The sequence below is a fragment of the Acromyrmex echinatior genome, chromosome 3 (assembly GCF_024713525.1).
Source record: "Acromyrmex echinatior isolate Ae372 chromosome 3, ASM2471352v2, whole genome shotgun sequence".
Lineage (NCBI taxonomy): Eukaryota > Metazoa > Arthropoda > Insecta > Hymenoptera > Formicidae > Acromyrmex > Acromyrmex echinatior.
The window spans coordinates 7,491,105-7,505,865 of record NC_141854.1 but is presented as its reverse complement, the minus strand read 5'-3'; the positions used below and the strand labels follow the sequence as shown (position 1 = coordinate 7,505,865).

Sequence of the window (14,761 nt, the reverse complement as noted above, 5' to 3'; positions counted from 1 at the left end):
CATTAAGATAAAAAACTTGGCGCTGCTAGAACAAATACATATTTTTAGAATAATACATATTTTTAGAATTACTAAATAGAGAAGATACCGCATAAGATTTAAAGTTTTAGCATTGAAGTTAAAATGACGTCGGATAGTGCATATCATGCATACATTTTTTTGTATAACTTATAGCAAATTCAATTGCATGTACTCAGTCCACATTGGTGCATATTCTAATAAATAAATAAAAGCGTAGAAGAAGATCACCAATATTGACATATCACTTTATTTTTAGCCAATATTTCTTAAACAAATATTAAAAGTAAAACTTTAAAAACATAAATATAAAGTATCTGAAAAGTGTCTTCTGATAACATAGCAATTTTTGTAATGCTGTTTGTAATTTTGCAAGAATCAACTTTTTTGTAAGATAAGCAAAAATGAGCATTTAAAAGAGGCTTCAAAACTGACATAGTAGACAGTAATATACCACATATTCCTATTTTTTTTCTTTTATAGGAGTCATTCGTACAAAATACCTACAAGGTATATAAGATTTTGAAGGTATATAAGATTTTGGAATCTTTTCACTTTAATATAAAATGTTTTATGTTGAGAGAGATTTATATGTATACTTTATACTGTTCTACAAGACGCAAACATATAATGTGACAATTTCACTTTCTGAGAATCTTCTCATAAATACAGAATTGTTTTCGACTCTGATAAGACTATTTACTATAACGCAACACTATACAGATTAAATTAGCTTATGATCTGTCTTACAGACAAGTGTGCTTGTTTACGCTGTTTTATTTTATATTTAAAATTATATTATAAAATAATAATAGAAAAAAAGATAAATAAAAGTAATTTAAGAAATATGTTATAGTATATATAATATATAAGACGATGTAATATTATCAATGATATAGCTACTATTATTTAAATTACGCAATTTATAAAAAAAAATCATCAATCAGAATTTTATTTTCTTATTTATAGAATTCGTTTTCAGCTAATTTTATATAGAAACAAATCACAGGTATATAATCATAGGTATATATAAATTATGAATTTTTACTTCTTTAATTATCTAAATAAATTATATTTTTATCAGTATTAATAAAGTGCAATAAGTTAGCTTTTTCATGAAATAAGGGAGTGACTCTTTTGGAGATCTATATTGACGATTTTTCTCTATGTTTAATATAAATATAAAAACGATAAATGATAGAATGGATAAACCACGAAATCCTTAATATATAATTTATTGCTATTTGGTAAAACATATGTTTTATAATGCAAAATATTTGTATTTCACTTTTACACTCAAATTAAATCAATGTACAATGGCTTTAATATGCATTAGTGCATCCAATTGAAATCGCTATTATCTCCATATGAAATGCAATTGTCCTAACCCGATCTTACGCATTACACGTCTTATATGCGTAATAATATCTATATGGTACTTGATTTACATATCTAATGACTTTAATTATTATTAAGACATCAAGTTTTTGATTTTTAAATCTTTGGTTAAAATAAAAAGATACTACCATTTAGATTAAAAACAGAATTTCTTTTGAGTAAGAATTCGAGAATACAGATCACTCTGGTTGATATTTGTTTAATATATATCACATATTATGTTATTTTCAGTAACATAACATACATAAATTTTATTTTAATTGGCGCAATTTTGTGATATTAATTCTTGAACAGAATTAAAATTATTACTTGGATTGAAATAGGAAGAATTAAGAGAGAAAATGAAGATACGTATCATTTAAGTTTTATTTAATAAAAATTGTTATGCAACAATTATTTTTCGAGGACCGCGTGTACTTTTCGCGCCTTTTTTATCATTTTTTAAAAAAAGATAATTTTATTTAATGACATTAGACATTCTGTAATATAAAATATCTCATATAGCATGTTTTTGTGATCATAAACAACAAAGCTACGCGGTTTGCGAGTTATCTCCGTGTTTGATACACCATTAAATGCCAACGTTTCATGAACATCACGGCTCACTTCATCAGGATGAGAAGTAACCTGATACTGAGCTGCTTCTCTGGAAGATTCCCTTTATATACGTTGTTGAAGGAGAGAGGGGAAAGGAGGAATAGAATAGGAAAGGGGAGTTCGAGATTGTGAAGGCGATTTCGATCGATTAATTTTCGAAAACCAGAAGAATAGTTTTCCATATGTCACTTATATTACAGGTATTGTTTCTGACTAGATTATTAGAATGTTTCTATATTTTTAGGTTTTCTCTGTATTTTCTTGAAAAATATGAAGTGGTAGTAGCTATTATGATCGTTTTATCAAATAATAGGTATTTTGTGTCCTGTATCAATATTATGTTTAAATAAAGCTGACAATGTGGCATGCTTAACATATCACGTTAATTCTTTAATATAGATTTACCATTTTTGTTGTTTCACCAACTTTTTTGCAAAAAAAGATATTTTATACATTCTTGCTAGTGGAAATCTTTTGATTTTTCAAAATTTGTCTATCTTTTTTGGAAGCTTGAAGATGGTTCGAATATCACACTTATTTAGGAATTTTAGAATTCTGTCGATATTGTCTAGTGTTTTTTTTAGGATGTGTTCCACTTGGTTGCAACGCTCATGGAATTATTTGATTACACATTCTTGTTATTTAGCAAATGTTAAATAAAGACAAATAATGCTTGCAAGCGTTATAAGCGTTAAATGGAACTGCTCAATAACGAATAGAAAAAATTCTTTTGTCTGTCTCGTGCATATACACTTCGCGCAAAACATTACGTGTCTCTTGATTTTAGAAAAAGTTTTCGTGAGCGTTATTTCGCCGATGCATATCATCATCAATGAGAAAATTAAAGTGATAATCTAAGTTTTCATGTCGATAGTGAAATATCTCGGCAGAATATATATCAACATTGCTTCGAGTAATAGAACGTTCTTGTAACTAAGAAAACTGGGGATTTACTTTATAAAGCACGGAATACAGAGTAAGAATGTGAAAGAGAAAAGAAAATTATGCATTCGACCGCGAATATAATATTCGTTATGTCCGCCAACGCAGCTCGAAAGTTTAAAAGAAACCAAGTCACCGCGCTATCATGCAGAAAAGAAAAACAGAGCTCGTTGCCCTTAGCGGTCGACAAACCGCTCAATGAATTAGAAATATCACACTAACTTTACTCCCGGTTCTCCATGAATAGAAATAACTTTAACGCAATTCCCTTGGACTCTCCACACCTCCGAAGAGCAACTCCGAGACACCTTTCGATCTTATTTCTTCGTCATCGTGTTTTTTGCGGACAGAATTTATTGGAACAGAACTTCCTTCTTCTCTGTCAATCGATCGGAGAGAAAATCAAATGTGACTTTCAATAGGAGTGCATAGATTATATCTAAAATTAAATTACGTGATAAAAATTAAATTATTCAGAAAAATAATGAGGTATAGATGCAGATGTAGAGGCAAAGATGACTATTGAATTATATGTGACAAAAATCAAATTGGAAAAACAGGGCGACTCACACAGAATGTTTTTCTGTTTTAGCGTAACTTTAGATCATATTTGCGTTTAGAAAATACGTGAAAGGCTATCAGTTTTGCAGATTCGTCATATTTTTCTCCAGAGATTTTACATATCGGAAAAGCGACGAGAGACGATTCAACGCACCGCCGATTCGTTCGTCATCCGCAGACAGCATCACGCATTCATATTCAGCATCGTCAGAACGACGATTAAACACTCGCGGGATGCACGGATGCATACGCAATTCGTGTTGATCTCGTGCACGCACGTTACCTGTTGGACACGTTTTGTACGGTGCGTCGCACATTCGCACGGCACTTCGCATATTATGATGACTGTACGACCAGAACGCAGATACACACAGCAGCAAATACCATATATTATTATATAATGCAAACCGTATGGATGCACCGGACATAACGACACAAGGCACAGCCGGTTTGACAAATTTCAGTTATCTCGCGACTACGATGGCTCAAGCCATTGCTTGCCCACAGTATTTTGCAATAATCTGCCGCCATTTCCAATGCATTTCAAATTTATCGTCTAGACATTTAACTCTTCCGATTTGAACGACCGCGAATGTAAATTATAACTCACATTTGATTTGCAGTTTAAATCTTACGTTCTTATATTTCTCAATGCAATGTCGAATCTCTAATTGCAATTCTTTTCAGCGTTAATAATAATAATAACAATAATAAGGCGAAAATAATAATAATTTCAGCGTATTGTCTTTTTTTACAAGTTATTACCGCGTTTTACCATAGAAAATCTTTGTTACTCAAATCTCGACTATTTTGATCATGATTGACTTTCAGAAAGGAGTAAGATTGTAAATTGTAATCCCCACAAATTCAGAATATGAAGAAGGAAATGAGAATGAGAAAAGGAGAAAATCAAAAATCTTTTTCCTTTCTTCAATTCCAAATAAAGTCTGGTTAATTTTAGAAAATTCTCAACTCGTAAATTCTAATTTGTAGTTCAACAAAGGGAATGACAGATCGGCTAAAAAATGCGCGAGATCAAAGAATCTTTCCAGATTAAGTTTGGAAGTGTGGCGAATCAAGTAATCGATCGATGTACTGTATGCATCGCATCCGTTTCGAGTTTTGCGACCGGTAGCCGCGGGATTACACGTCATAAAGGTAGCACCAAGTACATAACGAAGTTACAACGCGCTACGAAACTCGAAATTAGTTTCGGGAGCGTGCAGCTCGACGTCGCTCAAATTGACAGAGGATGTCCGATGGCGCGTGTAACAATTCTACGGATATACATCTCGAAATTTTCCCCGTAACCCGACGTTGAACAGTCATGGGAATAAAAATTTTTTCTATCCTATTCTTCTTCAGTTTTACAACACTTTTTTTTCGTAATATTTATCATTCATGGCGATCGAAATAAAGTCCATCAATTGATTTACGGGCTAACGACGAACAGTAGAATATCGTTATTCGCTTTGATACTTACTGCAAGTATATCTAACGAAAAGATCGCATTGCTGTTTGCGCCATGATTACTTACTGCCTGCGGTAAATCGAAGTAAACGAAGCAACGAGGGATCGAATAAACGTTATCTCGTTAAATCGAGGCAATCACTAAGCCGTTTTGATCGTATCTGGCAATAACAGTTGTAACTATGGCTGCACTTGTAATTTAATTTTGTCGAAAGATACGGGCGATCTTTAATCACATCCAAACGATTCGTCGGCAAAGGATACCAATCTTTTTTTTTTTCCATTATTTTTATACATTATTTTTATTATTTTTATACATTTCTTTGATTCTGTAAAAAAGCTTAATTAAAAAGCTTTGAGAATTACAATTGAAGAATAGGATTCCAAAAAATTGCATATGCCTAAGTAAAATGTATTTAAATTGCAAGGTTTTTAATTTTAATATATATATATATATATATATATATATATATATATACATATATAATTTATTTTTAGTAAATAAATTTTCGATATAAAAAAACACAGTGATCCTCTTCTATAAAGTATATTTTTGTTAGAATAAAATCGACACGTCTCTTCGCATGTTCATGTGGAATTTCGCGCTCAAGTCGCGTTTGCTTTGATCAATTCGCTCGAGCGGCGCTCGAGAGATTTCCGGTCGAGTTTAAATTCGCGAGTGTCCGTATTCGCTACGAGGAGACGGCTCGAGTGGCCCCCCCGGATGCACACCAAGTGCACTTCACTCATCGGCAGCCATTTGCACCCCAAGCCACGCCAAAAAACTTTCCAGGATGGCGAACTCCTGGATAGCGAATGAACAACAGAGAGAAAAGAGAGAGAGAGAGAGAGAGAGAGAGAGAGAGAGAAAATTTTAAACATTCTTTGAGATCACGACTGGGCAACATTTGAGTCGATTTTCTTTCCTACAAAAATTCAAAAAATCATCACGTATTTCTGCTCAGAATATACTGGATACCTTAAAATATAGAAAACCGTATGACATGATAAGAATAAAAACATGCGGGACGCTCAGCTGCATTTACAAAACATATTTCTCCTATATAATACGTAGAATCTTCAATTCAAGCAAAATCAAACGGATGTAGTTTTTGCACTAATATCTTTATTTACATTTTACGTGTTAGAGAATCTATTAAAAAAGAGAAATTATATCTTCACTTAAAAATCTAAAAAAATTCTAAAAAATACTGTAATTTATATAGAAAATGATGTAAAAATAAAAGAAATTATTGGATCGCAAATCCATGGATGAAATCCATTTGTTCAAAAACGAAATTGGAATTTCAATCAATTTACTGTAAAACAAATAAGTATTTTAAGATATTTCTTTTTATATAACATTTTTCAATGTATTATTGCTTAATCATTTATTAGCGGTCGTTAAAAATTATAATTTTCCTTATAAAAAGAAATGAAAAAATATTAATAAAAATTTTTAAATGAAAACTCTTTTACAACCACTAGCAAATAATTGAGCAATAATAAACATTGAAAAATTATGTATATGTAAAAGAAAATATCTAAAAAAATCTAATTATTTTGTTATAATTGAACTGAAATTCTAATTTTATTTTGGAAAAAATATTCATTTGCGAGTGAATCTTATTTCAACTCCAATTCCTTTATCGTATCATATTCTAGAGTACATATTTTAGAGTATTTATGAGAATTTTTTCAGATTTTTAAAAGAGTGTAATTTCTCATTTACGTGCTTAAACTAAAAAAATTAATATCTTTCATATTATTAAATTTTTTTCACTAAAATTAATGTTTTTATCTGAAAGTATGAGAAAAATCCTAAAAATTTATGTCTATAAAAATTTTGTATATTTTATAATTTTAGCTACAAATAAAAAAAAATTCTTAAAACGACTACCGCTAATAGATGTAAGGCATATAATGCTTATTTTTTAATTTTCAACCTTATACAATATATGCACTAACATGTCATGATCATTTTAAAAATCTTAAGCAATTCATTTTTAGATGGATCCCTGACACGTGGAATGCGCCACATGTACTAGAATAGTTCATATAGTAGAGGAAGAGAATATCAAAAAATAAGATTAAAGAAAAACTAAAGTTAATAGAAAATCTCTTCGTTTTGAACATTCATTTTGAATTTTCTTGCTAATTTGAATTTTAAATATTGTCAATTTTTATTTAAAAAAAAAAGCAAATTTTAATATCAAACATAATTTTATGAAAGAAGTGAATTTATTGACAATAAGAAATACGATGATACTTGGTGACAAAACATTTTAAACAATTTTCGGTAGATAAAGCGCTGAGAAACTCTCAACTGAATTATACGTGGCTAGCCGAGTTGGAAACGACGACATGTCCAGAGATCGCGGTATGACATATTATAATAGTTGAACGGAACCAGTTAAACGTTAATCTCCCGGCTAATTTCGCCGCGTGCGGGCGGCAACTTCGTCACGTAGCATCCGTCACTTGATAGTCCCGGGGGAGGGAATAGGATAGTATAATCTTGACGCCATTGTACCAAAAGCTGATAGAACACGAGCCGCGAACAGGCCTATCCAGCTTATATCGGCTGGTAACACGCCAGTCGCGACACTGACAGCGCCTATGTGAATGCGTTCGCATAGTTCCAGATGCATGGCGAGTAATCTCCGATTCGGAAGCCGGTCAACCGGACAAACTCAGAGCAGATTCTGATAATCGACGCATTGTATGACGCGGCGAAAATGAAAGAAATGGATTTTGGCAAACGGATTTTTGCGAATCAATTTGACACATGAGTAAGTCATCAAATAATATCGCAGCTATACCATTGGCATCGTTTCTAATGCCAGAAAAGGCTGGCTGTTACAAAAGTTTGTTTGGCTGGATCAGATTTTTTGAAATTTTTCGAGAACGTGGGATGACACCGTGAAGGCAGAGAAAGAGAAATATTGGCTGCAAGAAGAATCGAGAGGAATAAATCGCCGACGTTGTAGTGACGCTTTATCCCGCGCAACAATGGCGCGAGAAATCTTCGAAGAGCGACGCATCAGTTCCAATAAATAATGACCGAGGTATCCTTCTCCTACCGTGAGAAAGAACTTTTACGCGTGCCGGTATTTCGAGAAACGATTTCCAAGCTTTTCGATTCGACGACACGTTTCAATTAAATTCAATTCAATTAAATCGGTTTTGACGTTTTTCGCATCGCTTTTCTGCAAAGCTTCAGGAACGAAAGATCAAAGAGAAAAAGAAATGTTTTTGCGTTGCTTGCAAGGATTAAACGTCATAAAAAACAATCAGATGGGTTTTATAAAAATTGCTATTTATAAATGTTAAGCATAACACGATTAAAGCGAAGATAAATAATTAAACTAGATTTACATTTAATGATGATTTTAAGTGAGATCGAAATTTTATCTTTTACTACAGCAAACAAACTGACAAGGTCGATAAGGCCAAAATAGATAAGACTTACATATTCTCCTCTCAGATATACAAGACGTGTGACACCCATTAATAGTAGATTTCTAAGATAATTTCAAGACGAAATCTTAATACCAAAATAATTACAATAGTTTTTAAATGAGAAGGGTTTAAAATTAGCCAATTGAACTGTCTAAAATTCATGCGCTCAACTATAATATATTGTATAGTAGTGAAAGTGTTTAGAAGGATAGAAAAGAATAGAATTAATGCTTGAAAATATCTGCGCGAATTTTAAATAGTTTAATTGGTTCACTTTAAAAATTTTTCTTATTTAAAAACTACTGTGGCTTCGACATTTTGGTATTAGAATTTTCGTCTCGAAATAATCTCAGAAATCTGCTAATCATGCGAAATCTGAGACATCCTGTATATGTATAACTTAAATAAAAGACATTAGCTAACAATTGTCAAAATCTTAAGACGATTTTAACATGTAGCTAAAATCGTATGTTAGAACAAGGCTTTTTCATTCCTTTCTCACGATAATGTTTCTGTTTCATGTTTCTGAACAGTATATATATATATATATATATATATTGATTATTTAAAGGTGCTCTCAAGGAGCAATCATGATTGTACAATGTAATTATAAGTATATTAATGCAAAGAGATATTGCTTGCTATTGTAAATTTTCGTAATACTTTAAAGTTGAAATTGACGGAATAATTCCGTTTTATCCTATATGAAATCACTAAAAGAGATCACGAAATAATAGTTATTATCGTAAATCAACACTTTTACCATATTCAGTAGAATATTCAATACAGTAAATGACAATACAGGAAATAAAAGCAATGCATTCTGTTTGCATCACTTGACTTTCATTGTCGATCATGACAATACAGGAAAGAGAACAGAGAATTCTCGAGTATCTTGATTCGCTTATTTGTGTAATCGCCAAATTGTTTTTGCTCTTTGATAACTGCTCAAGTTGACCAAATGATAATTGTTTTTACAACTTACTGGTTGATTTTCCGTCGATATAGCCATAAAGATGTGTATTATTACACGATGTGTATTATTTCGAGCGCAAGAAAATTTAAGCAAAGCAAACAATACTTACCGAGCAGCGCTTGGAAGAGTCTGCTCTTGAAGATACGTATAACGCGCTCGATGGCTAATCGCAGCTGCTTGTCTTGTGGTCTTGTCAGCTTAGCATGGTAATCTTCAAGGAGCTCCAGAGCTCGGTGAGCTTCTAAACACAGAGAAAAGATAGATGGGTAATAGATGAGAGAGAATCGGTAGAACAGTTTAGTTTCACAATACATAAATATGATTTCGTTGCCATTCATCAAACTTGATGAACTAAACCGCGGGATTCAATTTCATTGAACACTTTATCGTCACTTTGCTTTTAGCTATTTCCTTCATTATCACTACCATCGACACGTTAGTATTTATCACGCTAATTGATTAACCATATTTGTGAAGCATTACAAATCTGATGTAATTGAACGTAATTTGATGCAATCTGTACCTCCCTCCAAAGTCCTCGTTTTCACACGTTTCATTAATTAAACATCTGTCAGTGGACATTAATTAGCGAAGTGTATATTATCGATATTACACTTTCCATGCATCTAACTCTGGGATTTTAAATTGCATTATAACCAGAAATTTCGACATAAAATTTCAAGGCTCGCGGCGTCCACGAGCGATGATCCGAAAAATTGAAAATGGAACCGTATTGCGTATGAAATTGCGAGAGAAAATACTATAGACGCATTTAATCTGCGAATATATAGAAAGAATCAAAATAACGTGATAACACGCACCGATAATTGAAATCTTTGGATAAGTAAATAAAAATGTTTGTCCATATAAAGTATTATTTCAATTTAAAGTATTAAAAAATATACTAATAAATATAACGAATATTATTTAGCAACCGTCAAAATCCGTTTCGATCGAGAATATGATTCTTTCTCTTATTTGATGTAAATATAACAATATCAGTGCTTCGCTAAGAATTCTTGTATACGATTTCCTCAATTAAACATGGCGGTTATCCAATCTTTTAAATAGAAATTCTTCGACTCAACATTACTTATTTTTGACGTATATATGATATTGGAGAACAGCGATATTGCACCCAGTAAACGAAAATTTCTCAGTTACGCGCCATATACCTTTTTCACGCACGAAGATCGCATTCAACCTGTTTTCGCCATTTTCCTCTTCGTGCTAGCCATCATAAACACCGTTCCCTTCACCTCTCCGCCGGTGTGAGAGAGAATGAAAGTACGAAACCATTTGGAGAGTGAAACGACTCGAAAATCTCGTGTAACGGTGAGTGCAAGTCAAGAACAAATAACGGCAATTGCATCAGTTTTCATGGCAGCACCACCGATGCAACAGCTTCTTTGCTCTGTTGATCTTCACTCTTTCTGCGAATGCAAAAAGTGTTCTCTTTGCATATAATAACTATATGGATTGTTAATATCTTTGTATAGACGCTAACATGACTGAAGATAATACGAATAATTCAATAAATTATTAAATCAACAATTGTTATAATCAAAAGTATATATTTGAGAAAACTTTTAAAAAACGAGTATTGCCATAAATTAACAGTAATACGGATTAATTATACACTTAATTTTTTTTTCTATTTGAAAAAAAATAAAACCTATTTTTTTGTAGATATTGGAGAAGTATTTGACCTTTTCTTATTAGATAAAGATTTTTAATTGCCAGAATTTGTACATGTATTTCATTAATCAAAAATAAAAAAGTAAATTAAGGAACAGATAAAAAATATAAGATTTCTAAAAAAAAATGATAGAAAACAGAATTTTAGTAATCACCTCAAATAAATTTATTAAGAATAATTGTGAATCTGCAAATAGTAAACATACTAATAATCTCATCACTAGTAAAATTAGCATTATCATAGTAACGGTCCACACACTTGTTGATTCGCATTATCGTTCGTAAGAACGATCGGGATTTCTACAAAATAAATTTCATATTCTATTTGACGATTTGAATCCTTTTCGATCGAGAAACGGAGATTCCATTAACAAAAGAGACTGCAAACAGACACATCCAATCGGATGATAATGCATCTTTGTTTTCTTACGATTTTTTACTTCGTTCCCATTTTACAATTCGAGATAAACACATCAAACTTTATCAACACATGTTTTTTTTCTACATTAGAAATATCTCATAAAAACGATAAAAGAGAGAGAGAGAGAGAGAGAGAGAGAGAGAGAGAGAGAGAGAAATAAAAGAAGCTATCCTTATGAGACAATGCAAATATCGAGTTTTACTTCATGCGATCTTATTAAAATTCATAAGACTAAATTAAAAATTTTTTTAGAAAAATATAATTTTAATATCACTTTTATTAATATACTAAAACTGTTTTATATAGCAATTAAATACAACTTTTTTCCTTTTTTTAAATACAATTAATAGTATATAATTGTAAAATATAAAAAGAAAATATCACCCCGTTATTTTAAATTTTTTATGTCAATACGTTTACATCTTTTAAGAAAGTATCAAAACTTGATTCAAGAAATAAAAGAACGTGTTTATGAAAGAACGTGTATATGATAAAGAAAACATAAAGTAAAATGGTATTTCGATTTTTATTTTTTAAATACATTCGTTCGCGTATGCGTACGCGTGTTCATTCACTGCATTTCTAAAGACTCTTTATACATTCGTAGATTTATCGCAAAATATTGGCCAGATATTTTTCTCGAAGCATAATTCTTGAAGCACGTAAAATCACACGTAAAAAAATATGCAACAAAATATCAATTGCATTACATTTTAACACAAAATATTTTTGGCAAATTTCGATATTTATATCACGAGAATATGAGAAAAGCGCGTCCAAAATCGTACGTTATATAATTAAAATTATTTAATGTTATGCTGCGACCTGCACACGCAAAATGGAGAAAAAGCAAAAAACAGTGCGACTCGCGTTTAATTAGTGATATTACAAGAAAGTGCCATTGGTGCCACTGCGAAAAATTCACCGCTTCAACGAGAGAGAGAGAGAGAGAGAGAGAGAGAGAGAGAGAGAGAGAGACAGGAGAGAGAGAGAGAGAGAGAGAGAGAGAGAGAGAGAGAGAGAGAGAGAGAGAGAGAGAGAGAGAGAGAGAGAGAGAGAGAGAGAGAGAGAGAGAGCTTCCAAGCCTGGAATACCGGCAACCGATTATACGAAAGAACGAGGCACATGTTCCGGTCTCATCTGTGCATGCTTCCGCGTACGGGGGTGCAGATGTGCAAGATCGGATGAAGCACGAGAAGGATAGGAGGAACGAAAGGAAGGGAAATTTCTTGGTCGCTAATAACATGGCAATGAGCACGTCATCCACTTTCACAAGAACGACAGCGAAACTATGCCAAGTATGGCCGTTTATCCCGGCTTTATGGTTCATCCAGCTGCACGTCGTGCTTCGTGAATTATAACGCCGTATCTTTTTACGAGACGCGTTACTCCGCTCGATTTTCACGAGCACGGGGCGAATGAGCTGGTCACGTCGTGAGGGAACCATGTTCACCAAGCTCCTTATAGTCCTGAACCTGCATTAAGAAATGGATACGTTTTCCTCAGCGCTTGTCGAGTTCATCCCGTCGCGTCACGAGAGACGAGTATAATACAGAAGACGACGTGTACTGCAATTATTATACATTGGAAAAATATTCTTTTATAAACTTTTCTTGCGAAAAAATAGCAAACAAATTAATTAAACGCAGTAATTTAAAAAAAAATAAACCAGTGATGCGAAAACTGTTCATATAATTAAGCGAAAAGGGTTATATAGCTAGTCAAGGCGGGTTTTGGTTTTTCTATAATAATATTTTTGTATGAATTTTACAATTTCTATAGTTCAAGTGAACTGCACGTCGATTAATTATCGGTTTTACAGTCCTAAATTAAAGTTGAATTATATAATACGTATCACAAATTAAATGGACAAGGAATTTAATATTACTGATGTTAATGAACATCTTTAAAATAACATAAAAGATTTATTATAAAATTTACATAAAAATATTATTAGATATCAAAACCGTTTTAATCGAACATGATCTCTTCTTCGCTTAATTATACAATAATGTGAATAAAATGAACAACATTTAGTCTTGTTTATATAAACAATGTATATAAACAATATATATAAACTCTTAATATTTATGTTACCTAAATGAGAATTTAAAACTTGACTGTATATGTATACGAATTTCGTATACAAATTTCATATAAGAGTCGATTCTAATACAAAATTATGGGTCACATCTAATCTAGTTTATGTTTCAATTCAAAGTTTGATCTCTTCTCTCTAAGGCGATGGGCGCCAGAAGAGCGACACATCGTTATTTTCGTCTTTCATTACGCTTACATAATTCGCACGCAATAATTAAAGGGAGCCCCTCTGCGTTCGTCTAATTAAAGCGCGGTAATTATTGAAGCAAATTACGAGGAGTTTCCTTCGTTTCGTAACAAAGTACGACAAGTCGTCGACGAAGTCGCAACAATTATTTCATTCAACAGCTATACATAAAGATAAATATTAGAAGAAGACATCAAATTTATATGTTATCTTAAAACTTAATGATCTCAATAAATGTATCTTTTTACAGAACTACACTATTAAAGTTACAGTATTGTATAAAATTTAATTTAATGTGAGTCGCCACTCACATTCCTACTTAATATCATTATTTTATATTAAAGCAGTAATTATATTTGACACTCTATCGTGTCAATTTGACACTATTATATAGTATCGACACTGTCAAATATAATTGTTTCAATGAAAAATGATGATATATTTAATAAGATCAGTGGCGAGTCACATTAGGTTAAATCTGACAGTACAGATTTAATATAATATATGTACGCACATATGTATGTACGTCGAGACATTTATATAGGAATGTCAACACTCTTTAACGCAATTTTATATAGCAGTAAATTCAGAATTCATCATTCTGGCAGGAAAAACGAACTATCGACTAACTGTCGAGTAAGGGCGTGGGCTAGAAATCTCGCCTACATACACTGCACCTGATGCACACATATGTATGTTGCTCGTTGAGAACCCACAGACAGAATTTCGATCACACTTATAATTTACACCATAACGTTACGTTGACGTAAACGAGAATCTTTAGCGATACACGATTTTTTTATGAATAATAAGTAACAAATAAAATTTGTATAAAAAGAATTGCTTACTAAAATTGACTAAAACTGAAGTTTCGAGAATAAAATTGTGATATCAAACAAACATATACAAATTCTCTTTAAAAAAATAACTG

At 32.0% G+C, this 14,761-nt stretch overlaps 2 protein-coding genes across 6 annotated transcripts in view; one reads left to right on the top strand and one right to left on the bottom strand.

Annotated features, from left to right (window-relative positions):
* Positions 1-14,761, bottom strand: part of dlg1 (MAGUK family member discs large 1) — a 624,340-nt gene that overhangs the window by 515,355 nt on the left and 94,224 nt on the right. For all 4 annotated transcript variants that reach the window (XM_087404046.1, XM_087404047.1, XM_087404049.1 and 1 more), the window contains one exon: positions 9,534-9,665. In XM_087404046.1, the coding sequence (XP_087260172.1) occupies positions 9,534-9,665 (132 nt within the window). The remainder of the gene's footprint in view (positions 1-9,533; positions 9,666-14,761) is intronic.
* The window catches only part of LOC105146406 (facilitated trehalose transporter Tret1-like), a 53,808-nt gene that overhangs the window by 14,554 nt on the left and 24,493 nt on the right, over positions 1-14,761 (top strand). The window lies entirely within an intron of this gene.